General features: G+C 35.2%; 1 protein-coding gene across 3 annotated transcripts in view; it reads left to right on the top strand.

Annotated features, from left to right (window-relative positions):
* The window catches only part of FOXN2 (forkhead box N2), a 69,997-nt gene extending 55,783 nt beyond the window's left edge, over window positions 1-14,214 (top strand). For all 3 annotated transcript variants that reach the window (XM_032411018.1, XM_032411017.1, XM_032411019.1), the window contains exons 5-6: window positions 7,134-7,202; window positions 9,700-14,214. In XM_032411018.1, the coding sequence (XP_032266909.1) occupies window positions 7,134-7,202; window positions 9,700-10,223 (593 nt within the window). In that variant the 3' untranslated portion in view covers window positions 10,224-14,214. The remainder of the gene's footprint in view (window positions 1-7,133; window positions 7,203-9,699) is intronic.
* The last annotated feature ends 4,918 nt before the right edge of the window (window positions 14,215-19,132 follow it).

The raw sequence follows: 19,132 nt of genomic DNA, 5'->3' as shown, positions 1-19,132 counted from the left end.
AAGAACTTTAAGAAGACAGCAAGTTAACTTTCAGAATTCTGTAGATGACTTTTCTAAAGTACATAAAAATTCTGAATTAGTAGTTTTTGCCCCCTACTCATAGTTAATATTATAAATTAGTGATGTATTAACATGAGGTTTTCTAGCATTGTCACTTTCAGGCCTAGAAACATTTCTGTGACTTTTAAAAACAGAAATCCGCAGACCAGAAGTCTTTTCTGTGTATCAGACACATTTTGGCTCTTTGAAACTACACTAAGCCAAGCCTAGGAAGCAGTGTGATGATGGTCTGTAAAAATGAGGGAGGGAAAGGGTGTGAAAAGCTGAAGAGAATTCTGCAAAGAAGTTAAGAGGATTGAGGGTATGTTCAGATAATGTTCTGGCTTAACATAATGCAAGTATCCATTTTCTCCTTCCTTCATGGGTAGATGTGGTTTCTCTTTACATTTAGGCATTGCAGAAACTGCATATTTTTATTATCTCAATAAGTTCTGACCTTTAGTCTTTCAAGCTCAGTTCATATACAGATTTTGAGAACATTTTCTTTGTGAATTCTGGATTTATTTAGAATCTCTTCTTGCTCTTATTCCATTCTATCCTAATTCTGCTGCTTCTTTTGGGGAGCAGACACTTGCACAATTTTCTCCTGCTAGTTTTATTTTTTTTTTTAAGATTTTATTTATTTATTTGAGAGAGAGTGAGCAAGCTGCAGGGGGTGGGGCAGAGGGAGAGGGAGAAGCCAACTCCCTGCAGAGCAGGGAGCATGACACGGGGCTCGATCCTGGGACTCCAGGATCAAGATCTGAGCCAAAGGCAGATGCTTAACTGACTTAGCCACCCAAGCACCCCTCTCCTGCTAGTTTTAGCCGCAATTTTTCATAACTAGAGCATAGCACTTCTCCTTCATCTAATGACTTAGACATATGGTGCATCATCTCTCTAGTGCTGCTAATAGCTTACTTCCCTCCATCTCTGTACTGGTGAGTCTTAGGCTTGATGGCAAGGGGCCTTGGAGTTCCAGGTTAAAACAAATGCAGGCCTGGGGCGCCTGGGTGGCTCAGTCGTTAAGCGTCTGCCTTCGGCTCAGGTCATGATCCCAGGGTCCTGGGATCGAGCCCCGCATCGGGCTGCCCCCTCAGCGGGAGCCTGCTTCTCCCTCTCCCACTCCCCCTGCTTGTGTTCCCTCTCTTGCTGTGTCTCTCTCTTGTCAAATAAATAAATAAAGTCTTTAAAAAAAAACAAAAAACAAATGCAGGCCTGTCCTGGAATAGAATATACAGTTCTTACAAGTTTTAGAGGAAAACATAAGACCACACAAAAACTTAAGAAAATTTATATTTAAATCAGGTTGCTTTAGGGCCTATTGATAGACTTATGAGGAAATTTGCTTTTTCTTCTCTCGATATTAATTCTAGAGAAAAGTTTGAAAAAAACACAGCACTAAATGGACTAAACAATCAACTGTTTATTCTACAAGTAATTGTTGAATTCCCACATAGTGCCAAGTAATGTATGGGTGCTTTGGGATATGCAGAGATGAAAGAGACCCAGGCCCTGCTCTCAAAAACTGTACAGTTTAATTGAAGAAGGTTGAGAAGGTTATGCAGAGTACATTGGGGAAAAAGGAAGTAAGTGGCAGAGTAAGCTTAGAGGTAGATCAGAAAAGGCCCCTTAGAAAAGAAAGTGGTGCTTGAGCTGGACCTCAGAAGTTGGGGAAATACTTGACCTTGTTGGAGGGTATCTGCTAGGAACTGCAGGCCAGTGAGTATGGCTGAAGCCTAGGATTATAGAAGAGGATACGGCAGCCTTGGTCCAGTAGCTGTAGATGTGGTCATTTAGCATGGGCAAGCCAAATGAAGAAGTTTAAGCGAGCATTAGCCAAATCAAGGAGAACTTATTTAGCGTAATGAGTTTGAACTCCTATAATTATAACATTAGCATTGGGTTCCTTACTACGGTGCTTTAAGTGCATTATCTCATTTAATCCTTACAACTCTTTGAGGTATTCTTACCTAATAAGGAAACTGAAGTTTGGAGAGATTAAGTAACTTTCTCATGGCCACATCACTAGTAAAAGGCATACAAGGAACTCAGAAACTCTGATTTCAGAACCTGCACTCCTACTAGGTATGAGGCATTGAGGGAGCTGCTGAAGGGCTTTAAAGAATGAGGCAACATTGTCAGTTCTGTGTTTTATTAAGGTCACTTAGGTGTCATTGAGTTCCAGTATTAGAATCCAGTATTAGATTCATCTATCACTTCACAGAATCATCTTTACTAATCATTATAATAGAGCTACCTTCAAACACATACGAGCAATAGGAGAACTTATTTAGGCGGAGAAACTCCAGAAATAGTCACTATCACCCAAAGTGGGTGCAGCAGTTTTAAAGTATAGTTGTCTCTCTTGCTCACCTTACAATGACTAATTTTCTGTGCCAATATATATATTACAGTATTGTATAACAGGGCAGGAGGCACAGGAATCTGATACTGAGATAGCAAAACAGAATCTTTTTTGTCAATATTTTGGTTTGGTGTGGATTTAGAATAAATTCATCTGCTTAAGAAATATTTATTGAACATACTTGTGTGCTAGGCACAAGGATACATCAGTGAACAAAATGACAAAAATGGAACTCACATTCTAGTTACTGAATTATAGTATTTATACTGAAGCACTAGTATACTACAAGCAAATATAAACGTTAGACAGTTAATGATGATGTTAGGGGCTAAGTGCAAATCTAGGTTCAAATTTAAGATTCCAAATTAGCATAATTTGTATCTTAATAGAAATTAAACTAAACCAGTGGTCCAAACAGCTTAAAGTATTGGCAGTATATCAAAATTGCTCTTCTCTATTAAAGAATCACAAGAGACAGCTTCTCTGTTTGGATGCTCTGTAAATGTGTATGTTAGCTTTGATAGATGTAATAAGTCCTTATAGTTATTATTGAGCTTATAACAATTTAAATTCTGCCTCCATGGTTCTCATATCATTCCTTAAGCAAATGGATTGAAAATCAGATAACAGAAATGTGTCAGTTTGTGTCATAACCCTCAGTTTCACATAGCTGAACCTAGTGTCTTAGGATTTTTTTCTCAGTTATTGTTAGTAATTTCCCAGCATCAGGGCTAAGGAAATACAAACCAGGACATACAAATTAACAATTATGACAGAAATTTATTTGAATCAATTATTAAATCAGTAGCATGTTTTGAACTCCAGTCAGAACTATGAAGGAAAAAAGAGAAATAATATGACTTTGAACTAAGTAGGTTTTTTAAATCACTATTTGGGTGGATCTCATGACTCTTAATGACAAATGAATTTCAACTGGAAGTGAATTATTTGCTTAAACTAAATAGTGTCAGAGAAAATATATACAAAAGACTTTATAAAAGAACCAAATTTTTATTCTTTATGAACTGGATATAGTGGTAACCTAGCTAATAGTATGTTTTTAAAAACACAGAGCTACATTTTAAATAGCTAAAGTATTATCAATGAAAAAATAACATGAAGTGTCTTCAATTGTGACAATAAACAAGTAAGTCTTCAGTTTAATTTTAATACTAAAAGAGATGGGGTACTCTGAATAAAAATTGTAAAGTCTACACAGAGAGTTTTCGTTGTATTTGTTCTAAGAAGTTCAAGATTGTACCTTGGTCAAATCATCGGTCATCAGGTATTCTTGATTACTGAGTGTTTGGGGTCATTTCTCTTGCAGTTAGACATTTTTCTAGAGCTAATTGGCAAGGTATGGGAAGCATACTTAAAATGTTTGAAACCAAACAAATTACATATAGATAAAATTCTTTTGCAGGGAGGTTTTCGGTTTCATAAAGTTAATTTCATGTGGGAGAGTTCAAATTAATTTGGTTATAATAAATCTATACAAGAAATAAATGTGTTTAAGGTACACTTTTCCTGTCCTTCTACTGTTACAAAAATAGTATCTAATTTTACCATTTTAAATATTTGGAAACTAAGAAGAGAAGTGGTGTTCATGCAGCTTTCTTATGTTGTCAGGATAAGCCTCACCAATTTTCTTTAGTTTTAGGTATTGTTTTTAAGAAATATGACTCCTTGAATTCTAATGAAAGTTTACTATAGGAAGTTAAGCTAGAGATACACTAACTTTTTTGATAAGATTTTATAGGTACTTCATTTATAAGATTATAAATTTTCTGAAATTTTTTCCTAACTATGCTTTTCAGTGTTAGATTCTCCCTCACCATCACCTCCTTTTTTTTTTTTAATGAAATTGGAAACAAGGTAGACCTTTTTTTATTAAAAGAAAAATTATTTCATGGAACAGGAAACTCTCTGTCAGGGCTTTTGCATAATGCCAATCAAGATTTGCCCTGCACAGAGCCACTTGGCTGAGGCAGTGAGCGGGGTCTGAAATTCAGCCCACGCTCCAGTCTTCAAGCTGTGTGCCTTCGTACAGGGAAGCATTCACCTGGAGGCAGACTTGCTTTTTTTCAGTTCACACAGAGGTACAATATGGGCTAGAGTCTGAATCTTTTCTTCTTCAAAGACATGTTAGAATACTGAACTCTATCAAATTATAGTCAGGTCTCATTCTAAAAGACTAGAATTGGAGAGATCTTTTCTTGGCTATGACATGAGAAACACTGATTCATACTCTTTACTTACTGTTCTTTCTGCCTTGAAATACTTTTCCTTCGGATATCTTTTTCTCATCTCCCTGAATCTTTGCTCAATGGTTGCTTCTTCTTGAAGCCTTCTCTAACCTCTGTATTTAAAGTGCAGTCACCCTTCCCAACACTCTCTATCCCCCTTTCCGCTTAGTTTCTCTCCCTCGTGTTTGTCACCTTGTGACATACTGTGTTTTAATTATTCCTTTGTGTTCTGAGAGGTTAGGGGTTTTCCTGTTTTGTTTTTTGCTATATTCCCACAGCCTGGAATGATGTCTGGCTCATAACAGGATACTCGTTTTATTGAGTGAATAACAGAATAGAGAATTTCCAGTATATTTTGTAAATCCTGCAGAGTTTCCTACTTTAGTCATGGATACTTAGTGAATATTAATGATTGATGATTGATAGAGTACAAATTGAAGGCCTAGATTCTGGAAGTAGACTACTGAGAGGTTCAAGTTCTACCACCACCACCCCCAGACCTGTCTGTGTCTGGTTTTTTCATTTTTAAGATGGAAATACTAATAGCACCCACATCATAAAGTTGTGAGGATTAGAGGAGTTAATAAATACTCAGAACATGCCAAGCCCATTGATACCCAACATTAGTTAGTAATTTGGTGATAATTAGCTTAATCTAAGGAAAGGAGGGCAAGGAGGTCATATACTTTATTATTGACACATTTATTTAGGACCTACTATTGTTCCAGGCATTGTGGAACATAGGGGATAAGACAGGTTCCTACCTTAATTGGGAAGGCATTCATAGAGACTCTTGTTTCACAAGGTCACAGTTTATTGAAGGGGAAAGAGTTGTAGTATGATATGCTCTTTCATAACAACCATCTTCTGATTTATTTACATCTGTTTGGTAAAGTCAGTAACTTTTTCTGTCTTCACAGAGTTTATGGTCAAGTTGGGGAGAAAACAAGTCAATATCTTTATGGCTTTATTATCTAAAATAACTTTATAATTAGGTATTACAAATAAAATGGAAAACGGGGTAATAATTTTATGGCTTTGAGATAGAAATGGGAAGTTTCATATCTGAGTCTTACTTTAAACATCCTTTGTAATCTAAAATTTCTAAATATTTTCTTTTTTTTTTTTAAGATTTTATTTATTTGACACAGAGACACAGCGAAAGAGGGAACACAAACAGAGGGAGTGGGAGAGGGAGAAGCAGGCTTCCCGCCGAGCAGGGAGCCCGAAGCGGGGCTCGATCCTAGGACCCTGGGATCATGACGTGAGCCCACGACAGACGCTTAACGAATGAGCCACCCAGGCGCCCCTAAAATTTCTAAATATTTTCTAACTTTTCCTTCACATTAGATTATACCATATTACTTTTATTTAATTACAGTTATTCAGAATAATAGATCACCAAGATGGAGAAGAACTTCTAGCAGAAAAGTAGATATGAGAGCATAATGACTTTATCTGGAGTAGAACCTGCTAATTTTACCATCCTTTTAAAGCTCATTTTCCTTATGGAATATCCATAATTATGTTTGACCTCCTATGAAGGCTATAGTACTTGTGGGCTCATATATAATTATGATTAAAAACATTACTGATACTTTTGTGCCAGCAATAATTATTTATTTAGCATTTGTAAATTCACATGATCTAGACTGACCAAATACACATATTTTTAACTCCTGTAACTAGTATGTAATTAATGAAGTACTTCATAACTGCAGATATGCACAGATAAAGATATTTTTTAAATGCTAAAAAGGGTAGGGGCGCCTGAGTGGCTCAGTCGGTTGGGTGTCCAACTCTTGGTTTCGGCTCAGGTCCTGATTTCATGGGTCATGGGAGTCTGCTTCGATATTCGCTCCCTCTGGCCCTCTCCCTGCTTGCGTTCTCTCCCTTTCTCTTTTTGTCTCTCTCATTCTCTCTCAAATAAATAAATCCTTTTTTTTAAGGTAAAAATGCTAAAAAGTAATAATGCCTTAGTGTACATTTTTAGTTAATTACAGTTGACCCCTGAACAATGCGGGGGTTAGAGGTGCTGACCCCTGCCTCCTTTCCCTATGCAGTTAAAAAAATCCATGTATAACTTGATTCCCCAAAAACTTAACTACTAATAGTCTACTGTTGACTGGAAGCCTTAGTGATGACATACACAGTTGATGAACACATATTTTGTATGCTTTATGAATAACATACTGTCTTCTTACAGTAAAGTAAGCTAGATATTAAGAAAATCATAAATTTTATTATCTACAGTACTTCTCAGTTCTCCTTTATTTGATACTATCTACAAAACTGTTCATAATTTTAGGTGAACAAAAACAGATTGCAGAATAATGTGTCTCATTTTGTTTAATGTGTGTGTGTATGTATTTAAGTAAAAGAATATACACCAACCCTTAACATTGGTTACCTTTGCAAATACTTATAATAGCCTCTCTTTTATAAAGAACATTAATATTGTTACTCTTTTCCTTTTTCAGAATCTGATATCGATGCTGCCACTGCAATGATGCTTTTAAATACTTCTATAGAACAAGGCATTTTAGAATGTAAGCAATCATCCCATTCTTCCTAAAATACATTTTTGTGAGTGCTTTATCAAATGTAATTTAGAATGCAAAATATTTAAATATTATAGGCAAAATTGTTTTTTCCAACTAAGTTGTGTTTTCTTTTGAATTACTTAGTTTCTATTTTATTATATTTCCATTAATATATGTGAGCAGTTATGAGATTGAAGTTAATACGCTGATAGATATTTTTACATGGACCAAGAAACAAAGAAATAATAACATGTATAGAAATTAAGGTTGAGAATTTAAAAGTAAAAACGAAAGCCATAAATAAGAAAATATAGGAAAATATATTTATAACCTTGGAATTGGAAAACCCTTCAGATACAAAGTGCAAAATCCATAAAAGAAAGCATAGGTAAATTTAATTAAACATCAAAATTTTGTAGTTCTGACAACAAAAAATATATGTAAGAAAAGTCACACAAGGGAAACACTGAGAACATTTTTTTACTATGTATATAACAAACAAATGGTTAGTATTGAGTATATGTATATAAAAGGACGCTACAAGTAAGAAATAAGAAAAATGTTCAGAAAAGCCAAGAAAATATATGAATTAGGTGGGCTCAGGGAAGGAAATAAAGTGAACAATACACATTTGAAAAGATAGGCAACTTCTCTAGAAGACAGGGAAATGCAAAATGAAACAATATTGAGATACTACCTTTTTTTGTCCATGAGATTATGAAAAATTAAAATGATTGATAATATTAGGTGTTAATTGTGGGACCTGGATATTGTCATACACTGTAAGATGTAAATTAGTACAACCATTTTGGAACACAATTTGAAAATACCAGCTACAAATGCAAAGCAAAACCACAGTGAGATCTCATGCCAGTCAGAATGTATAGTATCAAAAAGACAAGAAATGACAAGTGTTGATGAGAATGTATAGAAAAGGGAACCTACTGTTGGTTGGAATGTGAATTGGTGCAGCCACTGTGAAAAACAGTATGGAGGTTCCTCAAAAAACTAAAAATAGAAGTACCATACCATCCTGTAATTCCACTTCTGGATATTTACCTGAGGAAAACAAAAACACTTAATTCGAAAAGATACATGCACCCCTGTTTTATTGCAGCATTATTTGCATAGCCAAGATACGGAAGCAAACAACCTCTGTCCATCAGTAGATGAGTGGATAAAGATGTGATATATATACACAATGGAATATTACTCCGCCATAAAAAAAGAATGAAATCTTGCCATTCTTGACAACATAAATGGACCTAGAGAGTTTTAGGCTAAGTGAAATAAGCCAGAGAAAGACAAATTCCATATGATTTCACTCATATGGAATCTAAAAAACAAGACAAATGAACAAACAAAAAACAAATGGACGCCTGGATGGCTCAGTCCGTTAAGTGCCTGACTCTTGATTTTGGCTCAGGTCATGATCTCAGGGTCGTGAGATGGAGCCCTGAGATGAGGCTCCATGTTCAGTGCGGAGTGTGCTTGTCCCTCTCCCTCCCCATCTGCCCCTCTCCTCACTTGTTCTCTCTCTCTCAAATAAATAAAAATCTTAAAAAAACAAAAAACAAAAAACGGGCACCTGGGTTGCTCAGTCAGTTAAGCATCTGCCTTTGGCTCAGGTCATGATCCCAGAGTCCTAGGACCTGCTTCTCCCTCTGCCTGTCGCTCCCCGTTTGTGCACGTGTGCACGTGTGCTCTCTCTGTCAAATAAATAAGTAGAATCTTAAAAAAAAAAAAAAAAACAGACTTATAAATACAGAGAACAAACTGGTGGTTGCCAGGGGGAAGGAGGGTGGGGGGATGAGTGAAATAAGTAAAGGCAGTTAAGAGGTTACAAATTTCCAGTTAAAAAATAAATCACAGGGGGTTAAAAAGTACAGCATAGGGAATATAGTCAATAATATTGTAATAACTATATGGTGACTACACAAGGTGAGCATTACATAATGTATATAGAATTATCAAATCGCTATGTTGTACTCCTAAAACTAATATAAGGTTGTATGTAAACTATACTTCAGTTAAAAAAAAAAAACAATTATAATTTGAAATGTATATATTCTTTTACTTAATAATTCTGTTTCTTGGTATTCTAGAAGAATATTTGCATATGTGTAAGAAGAAGCGTCTAGAATGATTTTCATTGCAATATTATTCACAGTACTGAAAAATTGGGAAAATCTAAATATCAATAAGAAAATGGTTAGCTCAACAGTGGCACATTCCTATTGAAACATTCTGTACAAACAGCTCAAAACAATTATATTTTTCATGGAAAGGTCAAGACGTATCATTAAGTGATTTTAAAATATTTCAAGCTAATACCTACAGGATGATATGTGGTCTAAGTAAAAAAAGAAACAAGTGAACAAAAACCTACAGAACATTACTAACCCTAAAGCACTTACTATTCAGTAGTGATATAGTAGTTTAAATGGCCTTTTCTTGCAATCGGATGCATTTGACCTATTGATGGAAGTTTTCTTTTCCACAGGTGAGAAGCCTCTTCCTCTTAAAACAGCAATGCAAAAAAAGAGGAGTTATGGCAATGCATTTAATCATCCCAGTAGTGTGCGACTGCAAGAGAGTGATTCTTTGGCCACAAGCATTGATCCAAAAGAAGACCACAATTACAGTGCAAGCAGCATGGCAGCACAGCGCTGTGCGTCCAGGTCTAGTGTGTCTTCTCTGTCCTCTGTGGATGAGGCATATGAATTTATCCCAAAGAGTAGCCATGTGGGAAGTGATGGCAGTGAAGGATTTCACAGTGAAGAAGATACAGATGTTGATTATGAAGATGATCCTCTTGGAGACAGTGGCTATGCATCACAGGCTTGTGCAGATGCCTCTGAAAAAGGGCAGCCAGGCAAAAAGATGCGCAAACAGTTATGTCAAGAAATTGATGAAGAGCTCAAAGAGGCAGCTGGATCTCTGCTCCACCTTGCTGGAATCCGAACATGTCTGGGTTCCCTAATAAGTACTGCGAAGACACAAAATCAAAAGCAGCGGAAAAAATAGAAATACTTACTAGTGTGAAATTATTTTAAAGTGTGGCAATACTCTTCTACTTAATTCTTTACAAGGGATATCAAAGCCATAATGGACTTCTTTTGTTTTAGGGTGGGGGAGGGGTGCTAATTACTTGTTTATTTCTCAACATGTTTGTTTTAATTTTTATTAAATAATTGCTGTTAGGATCATGCCCAACCATAGATACGCTGCCAAGTCCTAAAAGCATAATTTTTGTGATAAGTGTGTCTAAGATTTGGAAATTTTTATGTAAGAAAATCCACAGCCTGTGTCTTAAAACTTGTAGGAAAAATCTTTCATTCTCTTAATGTGTTAAAGTGTAAGAATTGGCAACTCTGTAACTTTTTTTCATTTTCTTTTCCAATCATTTGTAATTAACTGTAGTTGCTGATCCAGCTAAAAATGTTGCTGATGTCTTTCTCACATACTTCTCTCTGGACACATGCAATCCAGTAGAATGAGATTTGGATTTTTTTATTTTGTCTTAATTTTAGTTTTTAATTATTTTTCGCTGAAGCGTGGACAAAGTTGAATATAAATTGGAAAAGGTCCTAGATGTCTAGAAAGCTTCTTTTGGCTACATAGGCAGGAGGTATAACAAAGAGTTCTGAAATTTAGAAAAGGCAGTTTTGTGGTAAAATTTCAAATAAGAACACTCCAATTCCTATTATAATATTATCTTTGAATTTTTTTTACTTCCCAGATGTTGCATAACATTTATTGGGGCCTTTTGTTCATTCCCAAAGTGCTTTGCAACCATTGTTTGAATTTTAGCCACTAGCTGTCTTTGTTGAGTAAAAATAACCCAGTGAGAGAGGATATAGCCATAAAGTATGTTACGGAGTTAACACTCATTTTGACACACTTTTTGCAATAAGAGAATCTTTCATTTGTTGTTAAATGGACTGCATTCTGGGAATTTTGTAGTAGGAATGGAGTGTGACCTAATATAAACATTTTGAATACTTACTACTTATGTCCTCTTAAATAAAGATAGATCATTTAGGAAAAAACTTCTGTCCAAGGTTTGTATGAATTAAGTTTGTATGTATTCCTAATTAAATTTAAAAGGATTTAACAAGACTGTAGAAACCAAGTACCTTCATGAGTTTGAAAATTCATATAAAATTAAATCTTATACAGTACACCCTTTGGGGGAGGCAGTATAATACATATGTGCCATTTATTCCATGCTAAAAGATTTTATATTGCTGTTCCAAAGGTGCATTGACTAAGGCATTTTAAGCATTTGAACAAATCTGCTCTATGAGACATTTTTTCATATCATTTTTATAGTTTGACTATATTAATTTAGAAAGAACACAGGATACTAGTAAAACTAAACTTATTATATATTTTTTTTTTTACGGTGATAGAAGCAACTTTCCAAAAGTTCAGTCTTAATCTCATGGTGCATTCTGTTTTATAACAATGACCTTGTTTTCATTTTTCTGATAATTTCTATATACATATACATACATACATAGGCTCGTGATTTTGGTTGGTTACTTTCAGCTGTTTCTATGACTAAAGCATTTTCTTGGATTTTTTTTTAAGAGGTATTTTTATTTTAACTTGTAAATTTTATTTGGGCAAAACTGTTGAATGAGAAGCATAATGAAAACATCTTTTTCAATTGGCAAAACTTTAGGCCAGAGCCAGGGATAACAACATTAATATTATCTGTCCCATTTCCATGTTAATTGTAATTGAACTTGGATAGCCACATTAATAGAATCAGTGCTGTTGAAATACAGTAATTTTTAAATTTGTTGATAATGAAAAATAGTTTTTAAGTATGCAGGATGAGGTATTTGGGGTTGTTTTTTTTTCTTCTTCATTTTTGTCACCTCTACTACAGAAAATGGCTAATCCAAGTTAACACCTTTTACATAGAGAGTGACTATAACACACCAAAAAATGCTTATACCACAGTATAAATAGTACACAGATTATAAAAATCATTTCAATAACAGTATCTTAAAGCTGTTTATGGTGGCCCTCTGGATAGACCTTAGTAACAGTGTGTTTCAGTGACCTGGTTCCAGTTTATTTTGTTCTACTGAAATTCTGTACCACAGATGTTCTCTCTCGTTCCTGTCCATTAGATAATTACTCTTCGTAAGCAGAGGAGGATGATTTAAGATAAGGAGGGGGAGAGTTGTTCCCCCTTAGAGGGATCTTCAAAATTATTTTGGCTTAATATAAATAACAATAATTCTTTAAACTTAATATTCTCTCCCTCTTCAAATTTAAAAGTTTAAGTGCATCACTAGCAAAGACAAGAATGCTTTCATACTAAAAGCTAATGGGAAGAAGTCATATGGTATTTTACACTTAATATACAGAATTCAGTGCATCACTTTTTCCATTTGCTGATTTACTGAGGCAGTTGTTTTCAAGGGGAAGTACCTTTTTAATTATGATTCCCCCATTATTACTTTCATAGATATTATGACCCCATTCCTCAGGTGTGTTGAGATAAAAACATGGCTAATAACCACCCAATTAAGGAAAGTCGTTTCAAGTCCTATGGACTGGAAATTGTATTTCTAATAATATATTAATAAGAAATTATACTGTAATAGAAACAGTTTGGCAATCCCAGAGAGATAATGTTCCAGCATATTTTAAGACTGTGATTTAAGCTAACATAATTTGCCTTACATCAATATAAATTGTTACAACCGATTCTAGTTTATAATAGATTTCTAGTGAAGTTTTGAGTCAGCACAATTAATCTTCATCTTTCCCATCCCAAATAGAATCAGTGTTTCTTGAATATAGATTTTTGAAATTTATTTGTGCAATATATTACTAGATTCATTAATATTTTATTTTACCTTTCAAATTCAGAGAAAGAAAACATTACTTGTATTCATGGAAAAGCTAATTATTGGTGGATTGCCTCCTTTTTTCCACCTTTGAGCCTTTCCTTTCCTCCCTATAGCCGGCATGACTTCTCTTAACTTAGATCCCCTGTATATAGTAAGGCTTAGAATATATATATTTTTTCTTTTGCTACTTTCTGAGGCATTATGTAAAAGGTTCATATTAGGTGGTCAGTTAAATATATGTAAGCACGAATTCAAAGGTAGAGAAAGTGTTGAGGGAATGTGTGTGTCTTCGTAGACCAGGAGGCCTTTCCTAGCAATTTAATCAACAGATGTGAATAATTCACAAAGCTGTAAAGACTTTTGTCTTAAATACTACAGTAACTTAACAACCATTTGTGAAGACCACACATTTAATTAAAGGCTTTCTGGTTTACATATACTTTACAGTTGTTTTTTTTTTTTTTTTGTTAGTTTGAAATGTGTAAGCTTTGATTTAAACAAAGTTTACTTCACTATATTAATGATGTACTCAAAGTATTTATTGAAAGACAAAGTAGAGTATTTTAATGTTATACCTGCCATTTTTTCTTAAAGCACATTTATTTCTGCATCTAACTGCCAGTGCCATTGTTGTACATTTCTTATTAAACTAAGTGCTTAATTTTAAAGTATTATGTTGCCATCATATAGTGTATAAAAATGTATAATTGCCAATTCACTGTAACTACTATTTATTTTTAAATGAAAGTGTAAGAATGCTTTCTGATTCAAGAAATTTGAGTTATTAAACTGGTTTCCTTATCCTCTTTTCTAATGTAGCATAAAAATTGCCCTGAGTTTGAGTTATAACTGCCAATAGATGACCAGTCACAAGTGAACCACTTCTCAGTTGCCAGTCTTTGTTCATATTAAAAGCAACCTAACAGATATTTAGTTTTTGTATCTAATCTCTGATTATTAAAATGTTTATAAAGTTTATTTTTACCAAAGAGATGCAATTCATTATGATAAAGTATTGCAGAATAAACCTTGTTTTATAACATTGGTGTACTTTCTCTGTCCTTTTGGGGTGGGTAGTGTAGATGTAAGTGGCTCATACTTACACATACACATGCCCTTTCCATTTTGGTGTTACAAAGTTGAAGTCATACAAATGAAAAATAAAGTTTCAATTTCAGAATTTTTAAAAGTCAGAAGTATTGTTTTTCCTGGTTTTTACAAGCCATTTTAATCATTTTGAAAGCTAAAATAGTGTTAATTACATTATTCTCTTCCTGAACATGAACTTCTTTTCCTGTGCATATATATATATATATATGAGATATTTTGAAATGTAAGAAAAATTGAGCAGATTATGAAATTAAGATTATTTCTAAATATAGTAGTTGTTACTTCAACAATTCCCAGTAGTACCATGTGTTTAAAAATTGGGGCATCCATTATAAAATGAAATAATCTACAACCAATATCTTAATTTTATTTTATTTTTTTTATTTTTTTAAAGATTTATTTATTTGACAGAGATAGCGAGAGCAGGAGCACAAGCAGGGGGAGTGGGAGAGGGAGAAGCAGGCTTCCTGCTGAGCAGGGAGCCCGATGCGGGGCTCGATCCCAGGACCCCAGGATCATGACCTGAGCCGAAGGCAGACGCTTAACGACTGAGCCACCCAGGCGCCCCCCAATATCTTAATTTTAATCCCCCTACCCCCCACTTCCCTTTGAAATTCTGTGCTGGTAATTTAAATGGTATTAGCTATGTAGAGTTGTTTATTTAAAATGAGTCAAATGAGACGGCCATATTGATTTAAACTACCACGTTCTCTAAGCCCTAACTCCTTCCGAAGCACCTTTTTGATAGACAAAATTTTACCAAACATAGGCATTTGGGACTCATGTATTTATTCCTTGAGAGTTTTATTCTCGGGCGCCTGGGTGGCTCAGTTGGTTAAGCGACTGCCTTCGCCTCAGGTCATGATCCTGGAGTCCCAGGATCGAGTCCCGCATCGGGCTCCCTGCTCAGCAGGGAGTCTGCTTCTCCCTCTGACCCTACCCCCCCATGTGCTCTCTCTCTCAAATAAATAAATAAAATCTTAAAAAAAAAAGTTTTATTCTCACTATTGCATTCATCTAGCTCATACTAGTTCTGAAGGGGGAAGAAATATATACCATTTTTAGAAAATAACTTACTAAAATATGGGTTAAAACATTAGTCTTTCCCTTAAGAATTTCGGGACATGCTAATTTGCTAGTTGTTTTTTTTTAACCGGAAATAAAGCTCGCAAAAATTTAGATTAAACTGTTGAAAATCTTTAAGAATGAAAACAGTTATTAATCTTAGTGTTACTATGTTTCATGAAATTTTAAATAGAGAACTGTTAGAAGCTGTCAACTGCAAATTGAAATAGCCATGTGTTACACATGTGTTTGATAGTTGTGTTCCAAAAGTTTGTTTACAAATGCATTCTTGGAGGAGGCATTTTTCAGTGAACTCAAGGCAAGTTAGGAAGCCTTATTTACCTCATAATGTAGTGGATAAACAACCCCTTTTTAACCAAAAGTGATTCTTACACAAAATTTTTGTATAAATAGATTTACTTCTATTATAGATTTTCCTCAACTTTGAGATTTTGGTTCAAGTAAATACTTAGAAATCAATCTTGTGGGGAAAATTTAATAAAAGCAGAAACTAGCAATTGGACAGAAAGGAGACATTGTAGAGAATATTAACGTAGGGGAGATTTTAGAACCCCAGAGTTCTTTTTTTTTTAAGATTTTATTTATTTTTTGTGGGGGAGGGGCATGGTGCTCCATGCAGGGCTCCAGGCAGGGCTTGATCCCAGGACCCCAAGACTATGGACCTGAGCTGAAACCAAGAGTTGGTCAGCTCAACCAACTGAGCCACCCAGGCGCCTCTAATGGCTGAGGATTCTTTTTTTTTCGATTTTATTAATTTGAGAGAGAGGGAGTGCAGGGTAGGGGAGCTGGGCAGAGGGAGAGAAAAGCTGACTCCACGCTGAAAGCAGCACAATGCGAGACTCCATCCCACAACCCTGAGATCATGACCTGAGCCAAAACCAAGAGTCCAACGCTTAACCGACTGAGCCACACAGGCACCCCAATGGTCGAGAATTCTTAAGTGGAGACTGCAGCCAAGTACTCTGCAGTGTAACTAAATTTATATGATGATCTTGTATATCAGGAAAGGAATTGAGAAAAAATTCCACACCCTTGGTAAACTGAGCATTTTTTCAATCAGGTATTTCAGTGCCTAATCCCAAGCATTGAGCTTTAATTGTTGGATATACAATATGCACTAAGAAATAAAAATAGACAATCTCTCCAAAAAAATGTAAATGCAATTATGAATTGTGATGATTACCATGAAAGAAAAGGATAAGGAGCTATGAAAACATTTAATCTAGGGTTTAGGGGAGGCTACCATGAAGAATGTGATTTAAGCTGAGATCTAAAAGAAACAGGTATTGGAACTGAAAGCATAGTTTATTGTTCTGGGCAAGGGCAACAGCAATCACTGAGATCCTGGGATAGAAGAGAACAGGAGATTTTTGGTGAACTAAAAGGCTAATAGTGTGGCCACAAAGGAAAAGAGCTGGCGCCAGGTCCTGCAAAGCCATGTAAAAGATTTGGGCTTCTAAGAACCTTAGGGAAACTATTGAGGGTGTAGGCAGTTTAAGAAATCACCCTGATATGTTGACTTGCAGCCATAATTGAGTGACAGGACCAAACTTAAGCTCCTCTGTAAACAACCAGAAAACTGGACAGTATATGAAAAAAAAAATGTATGAAACATTTTTTGACAAGATCAGTTAGAGTGATATACCTCTAGCCAGATTAATTAATGGGAAAAAAGGAGGACCCAAATTAGCAAAATCAGAAATGAAATGAGACATAAGGACAGATCCTATAGATATTAAAAGGACAACAAAACTTTATTAAGAACTTAATGCCAATAAATTCAACAATTTAGATGAAATTAACAAATTTTTTTTTAAGATTTTTTATTTATTTATTTGAGAGAGAGAGAGCGTGAGAGGGGGTAGGGTCAGAGGGAGAAGCAGACTCCCTGCCGAGCAAGGAGCCTGATGCGGGACTCGATTCTGGGACTCCAGGATCATGACCTGAGCCAAAGGCAGTCGCTTAACCAACTGAGCCACCCAGGTGCCCTAAATTAACAAATTTCTTAAAAGATATTGTATATTACCAAACTTAAATCAAGAAGAAATAGAAATCTAAATAATCGTGTACTTATTTGTAATTGAGTTAATAATTATTAGTAATTAAAACTACAACAAGATGCAACAGCAAAAGCACAACCAATGAAAGAAAAAATTAGTAAGTTGGACTTCACTAAAATTAAAAACTTAGGTTCTGTGATCACGTTATTGTTAAGAAAATGGAAAGACAAGCTACAGCTTGGGGGAAAATATTTGCAAAGCACATAATAATAAAGAACTGGTATCAAAAATACATAAAAAGCTCTTAAAAATCAACAATAAGAAAACAACACAATTTAAAAATGAGAAAAATATCTGGACACTTCACCAAAGAAGATAAACAGATGGCAAATAAACATATGCAAAGACAGTTCAACATCATGTCATTAGGGAAATTAAAACATTAAGATATCATTACACACCTATTAAAATGGCTAAAGTGCAAAACACTGACAAGAACGTGGAGTAACAGGAACTCATTCATTTCTTCTGGGAATGCAAGATACTGCCACTTTGGAAGAAAGGTCGGTGGCTTCCTACAAAATAAACATACTCTTACTGTATGATCCAGCAGTTATGCTCCATGGCATTTCCCCAAATGAGTTGAAAATATGTCCACACAAAAACCTGCACACAATTCTTTTTTTTTTTTTTAAGATTTTATTTATTTATTTGAGAGAGAGTGAGCAAAAGAGAGAGTGCACAAGCAGGGGGGAGAGGGAGAAGCAGGCTTCCTGCTGAGCTGGGAGCCCAACATGGGGCTTGATCCCAGGACCCTGGGACCATGACCTGAGTTGAAGGCAGATGCTTAACCAACTGAGCCACCCAGGCGCCCCCCTGCACACAACTCTTATAGAAGCTTTATTCACGGGGCGCCTGGGTAGTTTAGTTGGTTAAGCATCCAACTTGATTTCAGCACAGGTCATGATCTCAGGGTTGTGAGATCGAGCCCCACATCAGGATCCATTCTTGGCGGGGAGTCTGCTTCTCTCTCTCTGTCTCTCCCTCTGCCCCTCCCCCAACTCGCGTGTCTTCTTTCTCTCTCTCAAATAAGTAAATAAATCTTTTTAAAAAAGAAGTTTTATTCATAATTATTAAAAACTTAGAAGCAACCAAGATGTCCTTCAATATGTGAATGGGTAAACAAACTCTAGTATATATCCATATATCTATATAAACTATAGTAATATCCATACAATGGAATATTATTCAGCCATAAAAAGAAATGAGCTATTAACATCTCTCCAAGGAAGATATACAAATGGACAACAAGCATGTGAAAAGATACTGAACATCACTAATTATTAGGTAAAATGTAAATCAAAACCAGAATGAGATACCACATCACATCACATTAGGATGGTTAGTATTTAAAAAACTAAAAACAAAGTAAAAAGTGTTGGCAAGGATCTGAAAGAACCAGTACCCTTGTACACTGTTGGTGGAAATGTGAAATGGTACAGTTCCTATGGAAAGTATATGGGAGTTCCTAAAGAAATAAAAAATATATATGATCCAGCAATTACACTTCTAGGCATATACCCCAAAGAAGTAAAAGCAAGGTCTCAAAGTAATATTTGTATACCCATGTTCATCACAGCATTATTCACAACAGCAAAAAGGGAAGCAACTCAGGTGTCCATTGATGGATGAATGGCTAAACAAAATGTGGTATTATACATACAATGAAATATTATTCAGCCTTAAAAAAGAAGGAAATTTTGACACGTGTTATAACACAGAAGAACCTTGAAGATACTATGTTAAGTGAAATAAACAAGTCACAAAAAGATACATACTGTATGATTCCACTCTAGTGAAGTAC

This window comes from Phoca vitulina, unplaced genomic scaffold (genome assembly GCF_004348235.1).
Source record: "Phoca vitulina isolate PV1807 unplaced genomic scaffold, GSC_HSeal_1.0 scaffold12, whole genome shotgun sequence".
NCBI lineage: Eukaryota > Metazoa > Chordata > Mammalia > Carnivora > Phocidae > Phoca > Phoca vitulina.
Note: the sequence above shows the minus strand (reverse complement) of the source record. Positions and strands in the feature narration are given on the sequence as shown.